This window comes from Monodon monoceros, unplaced genomic scaffold (assembly GCF_005190385.1).
Source record: "Monodon monoceros isolate NGI ecotype Baffin Bay Population unplaced genomic scaffold, NGI_Narwhal_1 Super_Scaffold_6, whole genome shotgun sequence".
NCBI lineage: Eukaryota > Metazoa > Chordata > Mammalia > Artiodactyla > Monodontidae > Monodon > Monodon monoceros.
This window is the reverse complement of record NW_021703783.1, coordinates 3,122,744-3,143,486: the sequence shown is the minus strand read 5'-3', so window position 1 is coordinate 3,143,486 and position 20,743 is coordinate 3,122,744. Positions and strand designations below refer to the sequence as shown.

General features: G+C 55.7%; 1 protein-coding gene across 2 annotated transcripts in view; it reads right to left on the bottom strand.

Annotated features, from left to right (window-relative positions):
• Positions 1-20,743, bottom strand: part of TEAD4 (TEA domain transcription factor 4) — a 45,633-nt gene that overhangs the window by 9,122 nt on the left and 15,768 nt on the right. The window contains exons 3-9 of one of the 2 annotated variants that reach the window (XM_029206580.1): positions 14,166-14,230; positions 13,753-13,815; positions 9,991-10,119; positions 8,962-9,005; positions 8,446-8,501; positions 6,220-6,359; positions 5,007-5,180 (exon numbers count right to left, since the gene is read on the bottom strand). In XM_029206580.1, coding sequence (XP_029062413.1) covers positions 5,007-5,180; positions 6,220-6,359; positions 8,446-8,501; positions 8,962-9,005; positions 9,991-10,119; positions 13,753-13,815; positions 14,166-14,230 — 671 coding nt within the window. Of the gene's footprint in view, positions 1-5,006; positions 5,181-6,219; positions 6,360-8,445; positions 8,502-8,961; positions 9,006-9,990; positions 11,365-13,752; positions 13,816-14,165; positions 14,445-20,743 lie in introns of those variants that run through there. The other variant, XM_029206581.1, reaches the window with a different exon arrangement.

Below are 20,743 nucleotides of genomic sequence, written 5' to 3'. Positions count from 1 at the left end.
CCGATGCAGGGGACGTGGGTTCATGCCCCGGTCCGGGAGGATCCCACATGCCACGGAGCGGCTGGGCCCCGTAAGCCATGGCCGCTAAGCCTGCGCGTCCGGAGCCTGTGCTCCGCAACGGGAGAGGCCACAACAGTGAGAGGCCCGTGTACCGCAAAAAAAAAAAAAGGAGACTGACCGTACAAGTTCACATTTCCCCGTCCAGAGAGCCAGCAGGATGAGCACAAAGACCTTCTTTTAATGCGTTGTACCACACACACACGAAGAAACGGAGGAAAGACCAAACGGACAGGAGAATTCAACAAATTCCAGGGGACTGACAGCTGATCTAAGCTAGGATGGCTTCTGCGGGGAAACGGACGCAAGAAGAGTTACAGCCTGAAAGTGCCCTCAGAGGGGTGACGGATGAGAAGTCAGCACCACTCAGGACGACAGGGGCCAGGACAGTGATGGCCAGGGAGGCACAGGATATGACACAAGGAACCGGCTGAAAGGCTGTACACTGGGTGGTCAGGCCTCCGGGCCCCCACTCTTCACACATCAGGAGAAGAAATTAAACAGGAGGGTGTCAGGTCTTTGGGCCCCCAGGCATGTCAGGAGAGGGGGTGGGAGCCAGGGTATGAGGTGAACGCTGTCTAAGAAACGGTCTGCTCCCCTAGCCCTCTCCCTGCCCCACTGCTAGAATGTTCGTTTGTCCCTGCCAAGGGGTGGGGGGACAGTAGGAGTCTTCTTTGGAGAAACTGAACCACTTCAGGAAAGGAAAAGGTCCAGTAAATATGCTGACATTTACTAGCGTCCTCGATAAAGCAGCTGGTTCCCCAACCCCGACCACCTGAAAGAGAAGCCCAGCAGGTAACAAGGCCCACACCTTGTCCACAGAGTTCCCAGTCACTGGACATGGACAAAAGGCCCGAATAACAAAAGGAAGGATACACTGGACTTCATCAAAATGGAAAAGGTTGTGCTTCAAAGGACACTGTCAAGAATGCAAAAAGAGGGGACTTGCCTGGTGGCTCAGCGGTTAAGAATCTGCCTGCCAATGCCGGGGGCACAGGTTCAAGCCCTGGTCCGGGAAGATCCCACATGCCGCAGAGCAATTAAGCCCGTGCAACACAGCTACTGAGCCTGCGCTCTAGAGCCCGCAAGCCACAACTACTGAAGCCCACATGCTTAGAGCCTGTGCTCTGCAACAAGAGAAGCCACAGCAATGAGAAGCCCACGCACCACAAAGAGTAGCCCCCACTCGCCGCAACTAGAGAAAGCCCGCGCAACAACGAAGACCCAACACAGCCAAAAATAAATAAATAAATAGTGCATATGATCCAGCAATTCCATGCCTAAGTATCTACCCAAGAGAAATGAAAAGCTATGTCCACACAAAGACTTGTATATTAAGTTCATAGCAGCATTATTCACGATGGCCCAAAGGTGGAAACAACCCAAATGCCCATCACTGACGGATGAATGGATACACAAAATGTGGTCTATCCAGACAGTGGGCTATTACTCAACCATAAAAAGGAATGAAGTCCTGATATGTGCTAGAATATGACTAAACCTTAAAAACTTAACATTAAGTGAAAGAAGCCAGTCACAAAAGGCTACATATTGTAAGATTCCATTTATGTGAAATATCTAAAACTGCTATAAAGACAGAAAGCAGCTTAGGGTTGCCTAAGGCTGGGGGTGGAGGTGATAGCTAATGGGTTTGGGGGTGATGAAAATGTTCTAAAATTACCTGGTTGCAGAACTCTGTGAATATACTAAAAATACCGAATTGTACACGTTAAGTCGGTGAATTATACGGTAAGTGAGTTACACAGCAATAACGCTGTCAAAAAAATGAGGACCAAAAACCCTGGCCAAGAATTATAGACATTTGAGAAAATCCTCCAACTTGAAAGACAAAGACCCAGACAGAAAAAGGGACTAAAAGGAAACAAAGGGAGCAGAAGAAAACTTAAAAGAATAGCCGTGAAACAAGATCAGGATGGAATCAAAGAAGAAGAAGGAGCTCTTAAAAATTAAAAACGTCATGGTCAAAATTAAATATTCGATACAAGGGGCGGGGTGGGGGTGGGCAGAGAATGCCACCATATTCCGTTAATCTATTTCACCACTAAATGTACAACGCACCAAGATTTTACAAACAATTAAGAAAAAAATGCCATCAGTTAAACTATGACACACCAACAATTGAAAGCGTCGTTCATTTTCTGTAGTAACAGAACCCTGATTTTATTCAGAATGGCAACTTACTCAACGAAAAGAGTACATTTCTCTGGCTCCTTTGCAGCTACATGCAAACAGACAACTAATTAAGAATTGTGTGGGACTTCCAGGAAGGCTCCTTAAAGGGAACTAAGTTGGCTTTCCCCCTTCCTGATGCCTGAAAAATGGATGTGATGGCTGGAACCCCAGCAGCCTTGACCTTAAGGACAGAAGCCACACACTGAGGATGGCAGATAGAGAAGAGTAGGGTCTCTGGTAATTTCACGGAGCTGCTGGACCAGACCTGGACACTCTATCTCCAGACTTACTTTACATGAAAGAAGAACTATTCATTCATGCCAATGTTACTTTGGGTTTTATGGAATATTCACTCAGATTCACTCTTAAATTAGAAGATAAAGTTAAGAAAGTCTCTAAGAAAATGAATTGGAAAATAAATAAATGGTAAAAATCAGAGAGGATAGGTCCAGGATATCCAACATCAGACTAACAGGGGTTCCTGGAAAAGAACACAGAGAAAACAAAGAAGAAGAAATAATATAAGTAAAGTTACCGAACTGAGAGACTCTCATCTCACTGCCTACCAAGTACCTGGCTCAAAAATAGGAAGAAAAACAACACAGATCCCAAAGATCATCAATGTGAAATTTAACGTAGGGAACAGAGAGGAAACGCAAAACTCCTAGAGGCTAAAAACAACAGAGTTACATAACAAAGAACAGAGAATTAGAATACTACCGGACTCTCATAAGACATCGGAGCAACCAAAAAATGATTCTTGAAAACCACTTCTAGGGAAAATCATTTACGATGGAGATTCTGTACCCAAACTATGAATCAAGTACTGAAAAGAAATGACATTTCAAACAGGTAGACTTAGAACATTTATCTACCATGCACCTTTTCTTAGGAAGGGACTAGAGAATGTATTCCAGCAAAATGAGGGGGGAACACCAAAAAAGAGAGAAATATGAGATCTAGGAAACTGTAGATTCAAAACAGAGGAGCAGTAAACAGAGGTCTCGGGACAGCTGTTGAGCAGGCCTGGAGGAAAACCGGTTCAAACTGGAGCAGAACAGGGGCATCCAGAAGGAGAAAGGGACAAAGGATAAATTCTCTGACAGGCCTGAGCACTGCGTGAAAAACAGTTTTTTTTAATTTTATATGTTGGTTATGATAGAACAATTTGTAAAATTTTAATCGTAGGTTTTTTAGAAATGTGCAAGCGAAAGGGCCATTTATTTTTAGGAGAAAACAAAAAGTTGCACAAGAAATGACATGTAATTATCACACACTCTGGTGGTCAATCTACATTGTCACAAAGTCTAAACCCTTTATTGCTTTGACTAAATTATAAAACTCACTGGGACGATGAGGGGAAAAGTGCTATAATATAGCCAGTGTTTTTCTACCATAAATACACAACACAGAGTCGCGATATCAAAGTGGAGCAATATAAGCAGATACTTAGAACTAGGGAGATAAAACCCAGAATAAACAGGGACATTTGACAGTGATTGCCTCTCGGGATTGGGCTTGGGGTTGGGAGGAGGCAGACGACAACCTGACGGTTTTCAGTTGTAAGCCTTTTGGTATTAATAACTATGAACGTGCACTGATTTAAAAATAAGATACAGTAAAAGAAACTATTACCTATTTTTCATCCCAGCAGAGAATCAAATCCAGACCTTTGTAGGATCAGGACCTTCCAGGATCAGACTCACCTCTCCCGTTTTACTTTCCGCGGTTCCCTCTCTTACACGTTTACCCATGACTAGCCCCCCTGGAGGCCCTTCCCCTTTTCCGCCTAACTCTGCCCATCCCTGAAGGCCCAGGGCCAACCTCCATCGGCTCGCAGAGCAAGCTGTCCTGCAAGGGCAAACACTGAGCCTCTTTGGGATCCGGGCCCTGGGTCTCCGGTTCCTGCCTTTTCTGTAGACAGCCAGCCCCACAGATTCGGTTGCGGATGAGGGCTAGGCTAAGAGCTCCTAGCCAGGGACCAGTAAGCCACCTGGAACTGCATGTACACTTTCGTGTGAATATGCCCACTTCTAGGAAAAGCACAGCTTTCAGGTTATCAAAGTGGTCCGAGACCAAATAAAGGCCCAGCTTCCGGGCTCTGAGACGATTCGGAGGCTCTGATCACCAGCCAGAAGGATTTCCTGCACTTCCTCCCGCTGGCTTCTCCTGCCCTGTCCCTCTTCCCGGCATCCCTTTTCTGTGGGTGCTGGGCCCCTGGAAGAGGTCCTATGCCTCCTGGTCTTGGAGGAGGTTTCAAAAGAAGGAGGCTCTACCCACACAGCACCCATGCAGGGGTGAGCTGGGGAGGGCGGCGGAGGCCGAGCTACAGGCTGAGCTCTTGGAGAAGCTCGGTGTTTCTTTGGGGATGACCCAGCCTAAGCCTACCGTCCACTTCTCCAAGCCCCACCCAGCCCAACGGCTGCCCCGCTGCGGGCCCGGAAACCTTGGCATTGAAAGCCTTGGGTGACTACCCCTCAGGTCTCCTGTAGGTCCTCTCTGGTACTACAGACCCCTTGAGGCCGCACTTCTGCCCAGGCGTGACCATCACCCGCCATCAGGAGCGGGCCTTGCTCTGCGGCACCAATGGCCCCATCTGGTCTGAGCTCCCGGCACCAGAGGGCCGCTCTGTGCTGGCCCTTCGCTCTTGTCCTGCATGTCCCAGGTCCCACCACCGCCAAGGCCCACCCCTCCTCCTTTCTCCCTGCGGTCATCGACGTGCTGGGGTGGGAAGGAGGAGGTCATCCAAGGCTTACCCAGAACTTCACGAGGAAAAAGGCATTGGAGGGTCCCCGTTCAAAGAGCTCCTTGAGACCACCCTTCCTCTCAGGGAACTTGTCGTAAATCTGGCGGATGTCCACGGCTTCGAGGTAGGGGTCGCTGTAGCTGGGGCTCGACTGGCCGATGTGCACGAACAGGTGCTTATTGTACTGTGGACAGAGAAGAACTGTTCTGAGGGGCCATGGGGGTGGCGGGGCAGACAGAACAGACAGACCGGGGCTCGGAGCCCGGCCAGTGGCCCAGAGCAGGGACGCCACGGCGGGGGCCTCAGTTTCCCCTCTGGTAAAACGGAGCCGGTAGAAGGGCTGAGTGTAAAGCAGAGTCGACAGGTGTCCAGCACCTGGGGCAGGGTGACCCCCAGCAGGTGCTCGGCACATTCTGGTTGCTATTTGTACTGAGTCTTGACTCTGTCGCCAACACCCTTAGGCGACTCATTTTCTATCTCTGGACCCCCGTGATCTCGTCTGTGATGGAAGACCAGCGGCCCATACGGGGGTGCTTCCCCCCGGAAGCGGCGGCTGTGGTCCCTTGCTGCAGCTAAAGAAGAGCCGCTTCTTTCGTGGTCCACGCTGGGCTCCTCATCTAAACCATAAGCTTGAACATTTCAAAGTGAAATGGTCAGTGAAGACCCCCCGACTCTGGCATCCTGTCCACCTGGCCAGGTGCTCCTCTGAACTTTGCAGGTGACGCCGGTCACCCAGGACGGAGACACTGAAGGGGGCGGGATGGGGGTGGGCTGCTGCTCCTGCTGGTGTCCCCGAGGACACGGGGCAGACAGGAGACTCCTCAGAGCCACAGGGCCTGCGGGCAGGACTGGGACCAGTGCCTTCAGATGGAGAGGTGGCCGGACCGGGAAGAAGGTGGACACGGTGGGAGCAGGGAAGGGACAGAGCCTTGGGGCACCGGGATGGGGCACAGGAACCGAGCGAGGGCTTGGGGTGGGGAGCAGAAACAGAGCAAGGGACAGAGGGAAGGTCCAGTGAGAAGGAAGCGGGGAGGGAGAGGATGGAAGGATAAGGGGGGATGGAAAGCAACAAGGACCCTAAGCTCGGCCCCAAGGTGGAGTGGGGCAGAGAGCAGGGCGAGAAAGCCAGAGCCAGAGGAAGAGGAGCTGGGGGAAGCAGGGGAGCCGCCGCCCCAGGAATGAGCACCAGGCGGGAGAGCGGCCAGAGGGAGGCCAGGACCTACCGTTTCGGGGTCTTGCTGCCGCTCCAGGAAGGCAGAGAACTCCAGCATCCAGAGCTTGGGGCTGGCCACACTGCGGCCCTGCCACGGGGGTGCTGGGGGCGCGGAGGGCGACGGGGAGGCTCCTGCGGGAGACTCGAACCCTGCGCACAGTGGAAGGCACATGGGAGCCGGTCCACAGGGCCTCCCTGCCGCACCCTCCGCCAAGCCCCCAGACTGGCTGGGGGACCTGCTGTCTGCCTTAACGGGGTCTCCCAGCCGGGGAGGGGGTGGGCAGGCAGAGAACTGGCCAGCGGTCCGGGGGCAGCCCTGGCGGGGAGCTCAGCCTGGAACAGCTCAGTCCCCTCGGGCCCCTGCACGGAACTGCGTTCAAGGGGGACTGGCTGCTGGCTGGCGAGTAGGTGAAGCAATGAACGTGAGGAAAACAGACAGGAAGGTGCCCAGCACAGCGGGGGAGGGGGCCCCCTAGTCCACCTTGAAGAGTGTCAGAAAAGGCCACCTGAAGGTGATGCTGAAAAAGGTTACGGGGTAAGAGTGGGAGGCAGCAGGTGCAGACAGGGGAAGGGGGCTCCAGGCAGAGGGCACGGGGCCGCGAGATGCACCGTGAGCTCGGAGGCTCCGTCTGGCAGATGTGGCGGGGAGGGCGGGTTTGTGTCGGGGCTGGAAACGAGGCTGAAGAGACGGGCCCTGGCTGCTAGGTAAGGGGTCCAGGATTCAGCCTGAGCTCAGGAGGGCGATAGGAGGATTTTAGGCGGGGCGGAGGAGCGACCGGCTGTGCGTTTCTGAAGATCCTGTTCCGAGTGGGGGAAGGACTGGGCTGGGGCAAGGTGGACGAGAGGCGCAGGCCTTGTGGGTTCTTCCCAAGTGGGAAAATGAAGAGGGCAGTGGAGTGAAGAGAAGGGGACACAGGAGGGACACGGAGGGAGCAAGACCCCGGGGCTTGGTGGCGGACGGGACAAGAGGGCAGTGAGGCAGGTACGTCAGAAGCCCGGGGAGGAAAGAGACAAGGGACGGCGGGGGGCGGGCGGAGGACCATGCTGGGCACACCGGCTGGCATTTGACGGGTGAGCCGAATCACTCGTTCATTTGTTCAAGCGCGGCGTGCACACCGGATGTGACCCGACACACAGAAGACAGACACAGACACCAGCCCCAGACGCTGCCCAGGGCACAGAGAGTGACAGTTAAGCTTAGATTGTGTCCTGAAGGCACCACGGAGCCACTAACAGATTCTAAGCTGGAAGCAGCACGGTGAGATTGATGCTTTAAAAAGATGATGGATGGACTTCCCTGGCGGTCCAGTGGTTAAGAATCCACCTTCCAATGCAGGGGACGCGGGTTCGATCCCTGGTCGGGGAACTAAGATCCCACACGCTGCGGGGCAACTAAGCCCTCGCACCACAACTAAGACCCGACACAGCCAAATAAATAAATATTAAAAAAAAAAAAAAAGATGACAGGTGAGTTACAGAGGGTAAGAGCGGGGATGTGACTGCAGACGGGGTGGGGGCGCCGTGAGGGGAGAGCACGGACTAGAGGGGGTGGAAGGCCCCCAAGCAACCGTCAGGAACCTAAGGAGGGTGGCAGGGCCCGCTCTCAGAGCAGGAAAAGCCAGGCCACCGGGCAGGCAGGAGCCATTCCCAAGCCAGGAAAGGAGGGTGAGGGTGAGGATCCTATCTCGCCCTGCAGAGCGGAAGGTGGAGGGACCTTCCTGAGAAAGAGGCAGGGACAGAGCGGGTCACGTGAGCGGGGAAGGCGGGAGCTCCGTGCTGCCCAGCTGGACCTCCATCTGGCTCATGCCAGGAGCCTTCCCTCTGCTAACCAGGGGCTCCGGGCTGGAAAGCCATGCTCTGCTGGACCCCCGTCTTGAAGGAGAGGATTACAGTGTCACAGAGGGAAGCCATCCCAGAAGCCAAGCAGGACAGGGCACACATGCAGGTGGAGTGGCCACCCCAGGGCGCAGGCACTGCCCCTTGAGCTGTGCGCACCCTGCCAGCCTTGAGCCTCGCTGGGGAGGGGCTTGGGGAGGACAGACAGCCCTGGGGGCACAGGGGGCTTGGCTCCTGGAAGAGGATCGAGGTGGAGCTGGGAGCTGGGGTGCACGGTGAAAGCACGTGCCAGGGCAGCATCTAAGGGGACTGCTAGGGGCGTCTAGCAGTCAGGGCCTGGGACCCGGAGCAGGAACCACAGGGGTGTGATGCACAAGGGAGGCAGAGCCTGCTGACCCACCTGGCAGAGGCAGTGACGGCTGGACAGTGTAGGTTTGCTGAGAGAAAGGTTTCACACTGTGGGAGACGAGAGAGGACACATGGGCCTGGGGGCAGGTGGCAGCCCTAGAGCCTCGGTCAGGCTCCAACGCTGTCTTCAGTGAGGCAGGCCCGGGTGGTCAGTGGCTCTGGCCTCCCGCTCCCTCGGGATTCTGGCCGACCCACAGAAGCAGCGGGTCTGTTTGGAAAACCCACCCCTCCTCCCTCCCTCCCAGGCCAGCCAGAGGGCTGGTTCCTAGCCTGCTCCCCTCGGGGTCCTGAGCTCGGGTTCTGCTACGCCCCGGATAGACTGGGGCTTCAGCAAACGCCACCCCAGGGTGCCCGAGAGCAGGAGAGCCTCATCCGTAAGCGCAGGGCCATCCGGAAAGGCTGACCCCAGACTGCGGCTCTCCCACCCTCAGGCCTGGGTCAGCGGCACGAGTTCACGGGCTCAAGCACAGCCCAGGGAGCAACGGGGCAGCACGGTGGCCATACTCACTCGTGGGACGTTCCGGCGTGGCCCGGCAAAGCTCCTTGCCAAAACTGAGGAGACAAAAGCACAGAGTCAGCAGAGCCCAGTGTGCGCGGCCAGCTGCGTCGAGAGACAGACCGGGCAGGGGCTCAGCTGGAGGGCGAGGCCAGGGCCTGGGCCTGGGAAGGGTGCCTGCCTAGAGCCAGGCAGCACGGCGTCCCCGCGAGCGCTGCAAGGACCTCCAGCCTCTGGAACGCCTGCCGATAAGGGGCTCCCAAGAGAAGCCCCCAGGCTTGCAAACACGGCACTCGTCCCCTTCCTCGGGGACAGATGCCTGGTGACAGTGGCACGCAGGACTCTCAAGAGATCTGGAGTCAGGCACCCTATTGAGACTTGAGTGCCCGAGTCACGTGTGCACTCGTTTGTCCCGTCGTCCTGTCCACTCAACACCCTTCCGGACTAGCGGCCTCTGGACACACTCGGAAAAATGCTGGACGAGAGCCTCCCCGGACACAGGGCCTGGGGCGGTGCGTCAGTCCCAACAGCCTACAACACCCTGGGAGGACTCAGCCCCGGGGAGGAGGGGCCTCTCTGGACTGTTCTTAGAGCGGGACCCACGTGGCCACGGCCAAGAGACCCATTCTCAGTTTAAAATTCGAGAGGACTTTGTTCCTGGACATCAGCCCTTTACCTGGAAGGAGCCCCTGAGGGCGGAGGGGGTACGAGGCTGAGCTGGGGGCGTGGCAGAGCGGCTCCTCAGAACATACCGGCGCCGCCCCAAAGCCCGGCCTCAGCCTCCTCTTCTGTAAACGGGGCCAACTCTGCAGAGCCCCCAGGTGGCCGTGTGACGGGGCGGCTGCACCCTTGTCACTGCCGAGGCCCCCAGGAGGGCGGTCCCGGTGACTGCATGGCCCCTCGGTCCTTGGTCTCTCCTTCCCTGGCTCTCCTGGCCCGAGAGGACTCAAGTGAGGACTCTGGTGTGGCCAGTGCCTTGGAAGGGGAAGGAGTGAGAAGGACGGGGCAGTCCAGCCTCCGACTCCAGGCAGCCCCACTTACCCCTGAGACCGCCGGGTAGCCTGGGCCCCGGGTGAGGGCCATTTTACTGTGGAAGGCTGTGGCAGAGATGATCTGGGCGGACGACATGGCAGCCATGCTCTGCAGGGCCTTGTCCTTAGCTGCCTGATCCTGGGGAGACATCGAGGGAGGCCTCAGTGTGGGCACCGTGGCAGGTCGGGAGAGGCGGGTCCAGCTGGTGACAGGGAAGTCAGACCCTGGACTCGGCCCTGGGGACCAGTCTCACGTTTCTGCAGGGCTGGGAACCGGTCCTGTGACTTGAATAAGTCACTCGGTGGCTCTGATCACCTTCCTCATCCGTCAAAGGGGCACATCACTTGCCCTGCCAGTCTCATTAGGGTTTAAAGAGACTTTGGAGGCTACCTGCCAGACCATGGCTCTCCTGTTACCAACCTCAGGGACACAGGGACCACCCAGGTCTTGCTCACCAGGGGTGGCTGGGGCCTCACCTGGCCCTTGGGAGATGGTGCATGAATATCTGTTGGGCAGGGGTCATCCTCGGTCACATGGACGGTGACAAGGGACGGTCTCCTGTGGCCCCCGTCTTAGCCCTGGCCTGTGGATCTCTACTGTACCACGGGCACCCATGGCTCCCGAACCTTTTACGTGCCAGGATGCGAATACCAACTCTCTGCCCTCTGTGGGTCCCCTCTACGGTCCAAAGACCCCTCCAAAATGGGTTCACCCGCAGAGGCTCCGAGCAAATCAGCAGTACGACCTGCTTACAATAACAATAGTCATAATACGTGGTTACTACTTGTATTAGCCAGTGGTCCCCCATCCTGAGCTCTCCAATCCCAAAGGTCTTCAAAACCAATAAGACAACATACCGTATGTCAGAAAGCCTAGTGGGTCCAAAAGAAGACCACACATACAGACTGAACAGCAAGTATTATTCAGTATGGGTAGCACTACTGGAGACAAAAGGTTGGTTTATGTCAACTCGCGAGCTCTGATTAGAAATTCTGTATCTTTAGGATGAATTACTTTTTAAAAGGGAAAAATAAGTGGGCACTTTATTTAATAATCAGATTGGTGGACCCAAATCTGTCCTGAGTAATAAGCAAGCTAATTGCTGAGGGAGGTCCTTTCAGCCCACAGCTGGTTTGGCATATGACTTCACTCGCCCGGTGGGTAGCATCACCACGGCGTCAGGCCCGACGGGTCCAGGTGGTGCGTCCAGCATCCTGCGCGATGAGTTCTGGGGCCAGGCCCTTCCACTCGGCTTCTCAGGGACCCCTTATGCTCATGGGGCACACACGAGACGGCCCCCGGAAGGTAAAGAACGCTGTCTCACTTTGGTTCTGAACATCTCAGCACCCCCGTGAGGCTGGCAGGACTCGTAGGCTCCCCATTCTAAGATGAAGAAACTGAGGCTCAGAGGATTTAGGGGACTTGGGTGTTGACAGGGGTCACGTGACAGTAGGCCCTTAAGGTCCGTCCGGGATGGCACATCCATGACCTCTGACCTCTGCAGGCCCGGGGGGCTGAGCAAACCAAGGAGGGGGCATATCAGGATCTGCCGGCACCCATCCTCAGCACAGAGGACCCGGGAGGCCGCGATGAGTGGTGGGACTCCCCAGCCCACTGTCCTTTTGGGGCCAAACTTGGGCCTTGCTCTGAGGCTGTCTCTGATAACCAAAGCATCAGGCTGTCTCTCCCCAAGGGCTCTGCTGATGTCAGGAGGGAGATGCCATACATGCCCAGGCCCGCTCCCTCCAGGACACGAATGGGGTGGCAGGCCACGCCCCAGGAGGCCCACAAACCTCTGTTAACAACTGCAGTGGTGGGAGGGCAGAGAGCTCCAGCCCTGTGTCGGCAACCTGAGTCCCTTCCTCCCGATGGCCAGTCTAAACGAACGGCCAGGGACCAGCGAGTGGGACAGGAATCAGGTGGGAGTGCGGGGTGACATCAGTGACCAGGCTACTGAATTTTGCGGCTGGAGGGGACCTCAGATACCACCTTGCTCAACCCTGTCATTTTACAGGCGGGGAACCTGGATGGAGCTCGAGGCAGGTGGGTGACATGGCAGAGGGCCCACAGCCCAGGGCAGAGCCAGGCCAGACCAGGGCTGTGACCCGAGGACTTCTACCTGACCTTGCCATCCACCAGGGAGCTTAACTACATTGGGCCCCAGACCCTCTGGAGAATATGACAAAATCCTCAGACCAATCTTCCCCGAAAAATGCATGAAAATGTGCATGTTATTGAAGGGGTCCATGGCTCCCCCTGAAGCCTGTCCAGCGGTCCACAGAGGCTGTTCCCAGCCCCACGTTAGAGCCTGTGGACAGGGACAGGTTCAGTTCCTCGAGCACACGTGGGCCGTACAGCCGGCCCCCACAGGAATGCAAAGCTCCCCTCGATGGCTCTAAACAGAACCCTGGACATTCGGCTCTCCACCCGGTCCCCTACCAGGCCCTGGTGAGTCACAGGCTGACCAGAGCGGGGAGTGAGGGGCAAGTGGGCTGCAGGGCTGGGGATGTCCGGACACACATGTGCCGGCCTGAGAGGGAGAGACCAGCAGCTGCGGCCCAGCCAGCTGTCCCGGGGACAAAGAAGCAAGGGCTGGGCCACAGCTGTGAGGGGCGGGGGACAGCTGGGCTGATGCAGGAGGAATGGGGCCTCCTGGGAGTTCCCACCCACGCCGTCAGAGCCTCCAGTGTCAGGGTCACGGACAACGGGGCCAGATGGGGCCTCCATGGTCCTCTAGTCCAGGGGCTTTTAAACTGGGTTCTGGGATGCTTTCGGGTTCGAGAGTCATGGGGGCTGAGAGGTGACTAGCACGAAGGGTCCCTACCCTGCTTCTCGCCAACCTAGCTTTGACCAGAGTAGCTCCTCTGATAACGGATCGGGGTGATATTTAATTTGGGAGAAAAACGAAAGGGCTTCCACTGCTTTAAAAAATGTTTGTGGGGAATTCCCTGGCGGTCCAGCAGTTAGGACTCTGTGCTTTGACTGCCGAGGGCCCGGGTTCAATCCCTGGTCGGGGAACTAAGATCCCGCAAGCCACATAGTGCGGCCAAAACATAAAAATAAAATTAAAATGCCTGTGATTTACTGGTCTCAGCCCCAAGTGCTGGCTCCTCCTACCAAGAAGCCATAGACTCTTCTGTTACACCCACCGTGATGGGTAGCTTGCTCCCTGCCAGGGTTCAGCCAAGGGCCCCTGGGTCCAGGGTCCAGGAGGCCCGAGGCCCGTGGCGAGGGGACTCCCACCAGCGGCTGGCCCCCCGTGTAGCAGTCGCCTGTTGGCAGACAGGCCTGCAAGGTGGGGCTGATCCAGGGAGCCCTACCAGCCCTTCCCCCAGCGTGGACCCCACCCTGCAGGCCTGCCACCCACAGGATCTGGGTGACGGCAGTAAGGGGCCACACGGTCTGCAAGAAACGGGGTCTGGAGGGCAGTCCTGCTGCTCTAACCGTGGGACTCAGGGTGTGCCCGGTTCCTCTGGGCTGCAGGGGGCAGGCAGGGAGCACAGCAGGAGGCCGGCCTGTATCTCCCAGGATGCTGTGAGCCCGGCCATTCACACATAGACACATAGACACGGCCCCCAGTCAACGTCCTCTGTGCGGGTGGGAGAGAGGTTACAGGCTGAACCCCACTTTCCTCAGCACTGAGAAGCTCACTGGCTCCACACGTAAGCAGCCAGCCCCCAAACCCAAGGGAAGACTTTTCCTCCTGGGAGAAGAGCCCCAGCCCCGGGAGGCTGGCCCACCCGAGCCTTCCCGCTGCGGCCCTGGCCTTACCTTCAGCTTGGCCTGGATCTCGCGGGCTTTGCGCCGAGCCAGAACCTGGATGTGGCTGGACACCTGTGGCGGGAAGAGGGGTTCCTGTCTCCCCGACGGCCGGCTCCCCTGACCCTCGGCCCTCCACAGCCCCCCATCCCATCACAGACTGAATGGACGAACGAATGAATGAAAGGATCAGTCACTGATGGGACCTCGGTCCCACCTCTCCCAGTTAAATACAAGTGCAGTCGGATGGGGAGGGGTCTCCTCCCAGGCGATGGCAGAAGGGACCCCAGGGAAACTGACCATCTGTGGCACACCCAGCAGAGGACCCCTCCCAAGCTGGCCCCCAGAGTCCACACCCAGTCCTGCGGAGGGCCGGGCCCACCCTGGGAGCCGACCAGTGCCAGGGTACCTGCCCCAGGGCCCACCTGCTTCCTGGTGCGGGTCTTCCCTGTCCGGAGCTTGATGTAGCGGGCGATCAGCTCATTCCGACCTGCGGAGACGCCAACATCCACTCAGCGGAAGGACCAGGACAAAGACAGGCGAGCTCAAGGGCCCCTCACCGGCCCTCCCCAACCTGAGCGGCACTTGGGGTGAGGATTCTGCGGGGCCCCTCCCGCCCTCCTGAGATCCCAGGGATCTCCTAGCAGCAAGAGGAAGCCGAGGCCTCGCTGGGGGACTGCTAACCTGAGAGCAGGGTGACAGGGCTGTGGATCTCTGGCCGGTGGGCGCACAGCTCGGAAAGCCCCCTCAGAGCCTCCCCCACCGCAGCCTGGCAGCCTCCTCCTTGGCCCTTCCCCCGGGCAGCTCCCACGGTCCCCACCACCTCCATTAATGAGCGGGACCTGACAGGATGTGTGCCCTGTCTGTGGGCAGCAAGGGGGACGGGGGACGCAGGTGCCAAGACACAGAGTGTCTCCAGAGAGGAACCCGTGGCCCTAACCCGGACACAGGGAACCCAGCCAAGCACAGCTCCACGGCTCCAGCTAGACCGTCAACGGGTCACACGAGTGCTTGCTGTGGGCCCAGCCTCCTAGAGGTGATGCTGCAAGATCCCCCGGGACGACCAGGCCCCATGTCCTCCCTTACCGTAAATGAGATCAGGACAAGGGGTTCTCTGCTTTCCAGAGCTCACCCCCCGGTGGAGGAGAGAGGTGTGCCCACATGATGGCCCTGCGCCCGTGTCCGACGGGACCATGCCAAGTGCTCAGAGGAGGAGGGGCCAGCTCAGGCTGGGCGGCCAGGTGAGCCTTGAGCTGCATTGACCACGGGTAGGATTAGACCATAAAGAGGGCACTGGTGGGGAGAGGCAGAGCGAGAGGGTTTGAGCGGCAGTTATTACCTCCTTTCTCCACCTCCGGGACCTGCCCTGTCCTGCTGGGCATGGCTGAGCCCAGAGGGGCCGCAGCAGTGGGAGTGAGGGAGCTGCTGGTGCAGGGAAGAGGCGAGACAAGTGGGCTGTCAGCCACCTGGGCTGCAACCAGAGAGCACGGCCAAGGCCACATGGGGCCCCCAGCTGACCTCTCCCCACTGCCAAGGCCGAATCAAGAGGCCACCCTCAGAAATCCTGGTTCAAGATGGCGGAGCAGAAGGATGTGCTCGCACTCCCTCTTACGAGAGCACCGGAATCACAACTAGTTGCTGGACACCCATCGACAGGAAGACCCTGGAACTCACCAGAAAAGACGCCCCACATCCACAGACAAAGAAGAAGCCACAGTGAGACGGTAGGAGGGGCGCAATCACAGTAAAATCAAATCCCATAAGGGCTGGGTGGGTGACTCACAGACTGGACAACACTTATACCACAGAAGTCCACCCACTGCAGTGAAGAGTGAAAGTTGTGAGCCCACATCAGGCTTCCCAACCTAGGGGTCTGGCAACAGGTGGAGGAAATCCCAGAGAATCAGACTTTGAAGGCTAGCAGGATTTGATTGCAGGACTTCGACAGGACAGGGGGAAGCAGAGACTCCACTCTTGGAGGGCACACACAAAGCAGTGTGCACATCAGGACCCGGGGGAAGGAGCAATGACCCCATAGGAGGCTGAACCAGACGTGCCTGCTAGTGTTGGAGGGTCTCCTGCAGAGGCGGGGATGGGGGCTGTGTCTCACCTTGAGGACAAGGACACTGGCAGCAGAAGTTCTGGGGAGTACTCCTTGGCATGAGCCCTCCCAGAATCCGCCATTAGCCCCACCAAAGAGCCTGTAGCCTCCAGTGCTGGGTCGCCTCAGGCCAAACAACCAACTGGGAGGGAACCCAGCCCCACCCATCAGCAGACAAGTGGATTAAAGTTTTACTGAGCTCTGCCCACCAGAGCAACACCCAGCTCTACCCACCACTAGTCCCTCCCATCAGGAAGGTTACACAAGCCTCTTAGATAGCCTCATCCACCAGAGGGCAGACAGCAGAAGCAAGAAGAACTACAATCCTGCAGCCTGTGGAAGGAAAACCACATTCACAGAAAGACAAACAAGATGAAAAGGCAGAGGGCTATGTACCAGATGAAGGAACAAGATAAACCCCCAGAAAAACAACTAAATGAAGTGGAGATAGGCAACCTTCCAGAAAAAGAATTCAGAATAACGATAGTGAAGATGATCCAGGAGCTCGGAAAAAGAATGGAGGCAAAGATCAAGAAGGTGCAAGAAATATTTACCAAAGACCTAGAAGAATAAAAGAACAAACAAAGAGAGATGAACAATAAAATAACTGACATGAAAGATACACTAGAAGGAATCAATAGCAGAATAACTGAGGCAGAAGAACGGATAAGTGACCTGGAAGACAGAATGGTGGAATTCACTGCTGTGGAACAAAATAAAGAAAAAAGAATGAAAAGAAATGAAGACACCCTAAGGGATGTCTGGGACAACATTAAATGCACCAACAGTCGCATTATAGGGGTCCCAGAAGAAGAGAGAGAGAAAGGACCCAAGAAAATATTTGAAGAGATTATAGTTGAAAACCTCCCTAACATGGGAAAGGAAATAGCCACCCAAGTCCAGGAAGCGCAGAGAGTCCCAGGCAGGAGAAACCCAAGGAGAAACACACCGAGACACATAGTAATCAAATTGACAAAAGTTAAAGACAAAGAAAAATTATTAAAAGCAACAAGGGAAAAATGACAAATAACATACAAGGGAACTCCCATAAGGTTAACAGCTGATTCCTCAGCAGAAACTCTACCAGCCAGAAGGGAGCGGCAAGATATATTTAAAGTGATGAAAGGGAAGCACCTACAACCAAGATTACTCTACCCAGCAAGGATCTCATTCAGATTCAACAGAGAAATCAAAAGCTTTACAGACAAGCAAAAGCTAAGAGAATTCAGCACCACCAAACCAGCTCTACAATAAATGCTAAAGGAACTTCTCTAAGTGGGAAACACAAAAGAAAAGGACCTAGAAAAACAAACCCAAAACAATTAAGAAAATGGCAATAGGAACATACATATCAATAATTAACTTAACTGTGAATGGATTAAATGCTCCAACCAAAAGACACAGGCTTGCTAAATGGATACAAAAACAAGACTCGTATATATGCTGTCTACAAGAGACCCACTTCAGACCTAGGGACACATACAGACTGAAAGTGAGGGGATGGAAAAAGATACTCCATGCAAATGGAAACCAAAAGAAAGCTGGAGTAGCAATTCTCATATCAGACAAAATAGACTTTAAAATAATGTTATAAGAGACAAGGAAGGACACTACATAATGATTAAAGGATCAATCCAAGAAGAAGATATAACAATTTTAAATATTCATGCACCCAACATAGGAGCACCTCAATATGTAAGGCAAATGGTAACAGCTATAAAAGAGGAGATCGAGGGGCTTCCCTGGTAGCACAGTGGTTAAGAATCCACCTGCCAGTGCAGGGGACACAGGTTCTTGCCTGGTCCATGAAGATCCCACATGCTGCGGAGCAACTAAGCCCGTGTGCCACAACTACTGAGCCTGCACTCTAAAGCCTGCGAGCCACAACTACTGAGCCCGCGTGCCACAACTACTGAGCCCGCGTGCCTAGAGCCTGTGCTCCGCAACAAGAGAAGCCACCGCAATGAGAAGCCTGCGCACCACAACGATGACTTGCCCCCACTCGCCACAACTAAAGAAAGCCCTCGCACAGAAACGAAGACCCAACACAGCCAAAAATAAATTAATTAATTAAAAATAAATAAATAAACAGTTTTGGGAATTCCCTGGCAGTCCAGTGGTTAGCACTCGGCGCTTTCACTACTAGGGCCTGGGTTCGATCCCTGGTCAGGGAACTAAGATCCCACAAGCCATGTGGTGCAGCTGAATAAATAAATAAGAGCTTAAAAACATATAAAAGAAAAAGTTTAGGCGCCTGGAAGGGGCCCACGCAGGTGAGGGGCCCCGAAGTGTGAGCCTCACTGACGTCACAGGAAATCCGACCTCCCCCACAGAAGGGCAGGCAGGTGGAGAAACTGAGCCCAGAAAATCCCACTCAGATGGGCCACCGGCAGACCTAGGGCTAACACCCGGGTTTGAGTCCTGGCTCAGCCACTTGGAAGTGGCACAGGGCCTGGCGGAGAAGGTGATCGGTCCGCAGGAAGTCCACTCCCAGTCCGGGCGGGCCTCCTGGCTGGACGCAGTGGCGTGTACTCTGTAGCACCCGTTAAACAGCAGCTGGGAGGCCCCTGCCCAGCCCCGGCTGAGACCCTTACTCCACATGTCACAGATGACCCCCATGTCACAAGGACGGAGCCCCCGCCCAGCCCCGGCACCACCTCTGTCTCTGCCACAGGGTCCAGGACCTCTGCCTACAGACAGGCCCTAGGCATGGCCCGGGCCCTAGGCACGAGGCCAGCAGTGGGGTCACAGGAGCCAGACCCAGGGTCCCAGGCTGGCTCGGCTGTCTTTGTACGTTGGAAGTTGTGCTTCTCTCCTCTCGGGAGAGGCCTCCTCCTCTCCCTTGCAGGCCCCTCGGACCGTATTCCAGCCAGGCCCGGCCTGCTGCTCAGCAGTGGAGGATCCCCTGGGTGGGAGTGGAGCCCTGGGTTTCTCTGGGTGTCTGCAGCCAAGGGGGGCAAACAGCTCCCTTCCTGCCCCCTGAGGTCCTCCCGAGGTCAACCCGGCCATTCAACTGCCTCCAAACCAGCTGGCCTCTAATCCAGGCCTTATACAGACACAGGGAACTGCTGTAGTTTCTTTCACTCTCGTGATAACAGTAACAACAATGACCGTCTGTGGAGCACGTACAGGCACCCGTACAGAGTGAACACGGCAGGCTTTACGTGTGCGCACACGTTCGTCCTCACAACAGCTCGTGCAGCTGCTCTCGTCTTCATTCTATCCGCAGTGCGGCCCTAGAGTCTATCTCCTAACTTCTCTTTAACACAGGAGTGAGGGGATGGACCGGGGGCACCAGGGGTCCTAGCTAGCCTAAGCGAGAAGAAACTAAGGCCCACAGAGGGAAAGTGATTTATTCAAAGTCACATGGTTTATTACTGTCCCAAGCCCACAGGAACATCCGTTTCTAAGGCCACACCCAGGGCTTCACAATGGCTGCTTTTTCCCCACGGATGTCTCCCCTGGCTGGGCTGGGAGTTTCTTCTGCCAGAGACCATTCTGCTCCGCCTCTCTGGACCATCCACACCCCTCCCACCCCTGGCCGATTCCCTGGGTCTCTGCGTGAAGTAAGTCCTTAGTGATGTCTCACTGCTCCTGGCCCTGACCTGGCCCTGGCCCAGGTCCTGCAGGGAGAGCCAACTATTTGGACCAAGAGCTGGTCCACCTGTTTTTGTTTTAATATTTTTTTAATTTATCTATCTATCTATCTATCTGTCTATCTATCTATTTATTTATTTAGGCTGCACCAGGTCTTAGTTGTAGCATGCATGCAGGATCTAGTTCCCCGACCAGGGATCGAACCCAGGCCCCCTGCATTGGGAGCACGGAGTCTTACTCACTGGACCGCCAGGGAAGTCCCAATGCCCATGTGTTTTCACTCTCCTGGACAGCGGTACTCAGAGCCATAGGAGCCAAAGCGCCCTGGATGACTGAGACGCCAGGAGGCTCCTAGAGCTGGGGGAGAAGCAGAGAGATGTAAGGAGTGTGCAGAGCCGTAAAGCCACAGTGAAGGCAGCAAAGAGCAATGGCAGGGGAGCTCCCTGGTGGCCCAGTGGTTAGGATTCCGGGCTTTCACTGCCATGGCCCAGGTTCAATCCCTGATCAGGGAATGGAGATCCCGCAAGCCACACGGCGTGGCCAAAAAGAAAAAGAGCAACAGCAGGAGGAAACGAGTAGAAAATCCAGGTGAGCTGGTAGGAAGGCAAGAGCTGCATCCTCGTCCCAGCTCTGCCACCAGCTGCATAACCCCGGGCCTCCCACCCTCTGGAGGTTGAGATCCCAGACGGGGCAGGAGGCCAATCTGGACCACGTGGAGGCCAGCTGGGCAGCTGGGCATTGCAGTGTGGCAGGTGGCCTTGGCCAACCCCAGAGAGGGCCTGGGTGGGACTGTAAAGGACACCCCACCAGACTGTGGCCCATCTGTCAGAGGACACGTGTCCAAAGCCCCCAGCTCACACCCACAGCCCCACCCACCATGGGCTGAAGGCGGGGCACTCCCAATGCAGGGTCCACACAGAGTGACGACCACGCTTCTCCAAACCCCACACCCAGGGTCACACGTGTCCTGCCAGCCACCCCAGGCTCTTTCTTCCTCAGTCACACAGGAGCATGAAAACCCCATCTGCTAAATCCTGTCTGGGACAGGCCTCTTCTGTGTCTCATTTCCTCCCTGTACCAGCCCTACCCCAGGGCCGTAAACATATTCAGGGTTTATGCCCTTTAAGAAGGGTCATCAAAGACAGTTGTTTTGCTAATATTGTTGATAAGGTCCTATTAGAACTAAAGCTATTAGTTTTCAAAGTTGAAAAGGGCATGAGCTTCCAGCAGGTAGACAGATCTTTGCTTCAGCAGAGGCCTCACAGGGAGCTCTTTACAGCAGCTGACATTTCACCCCTGCAGGCA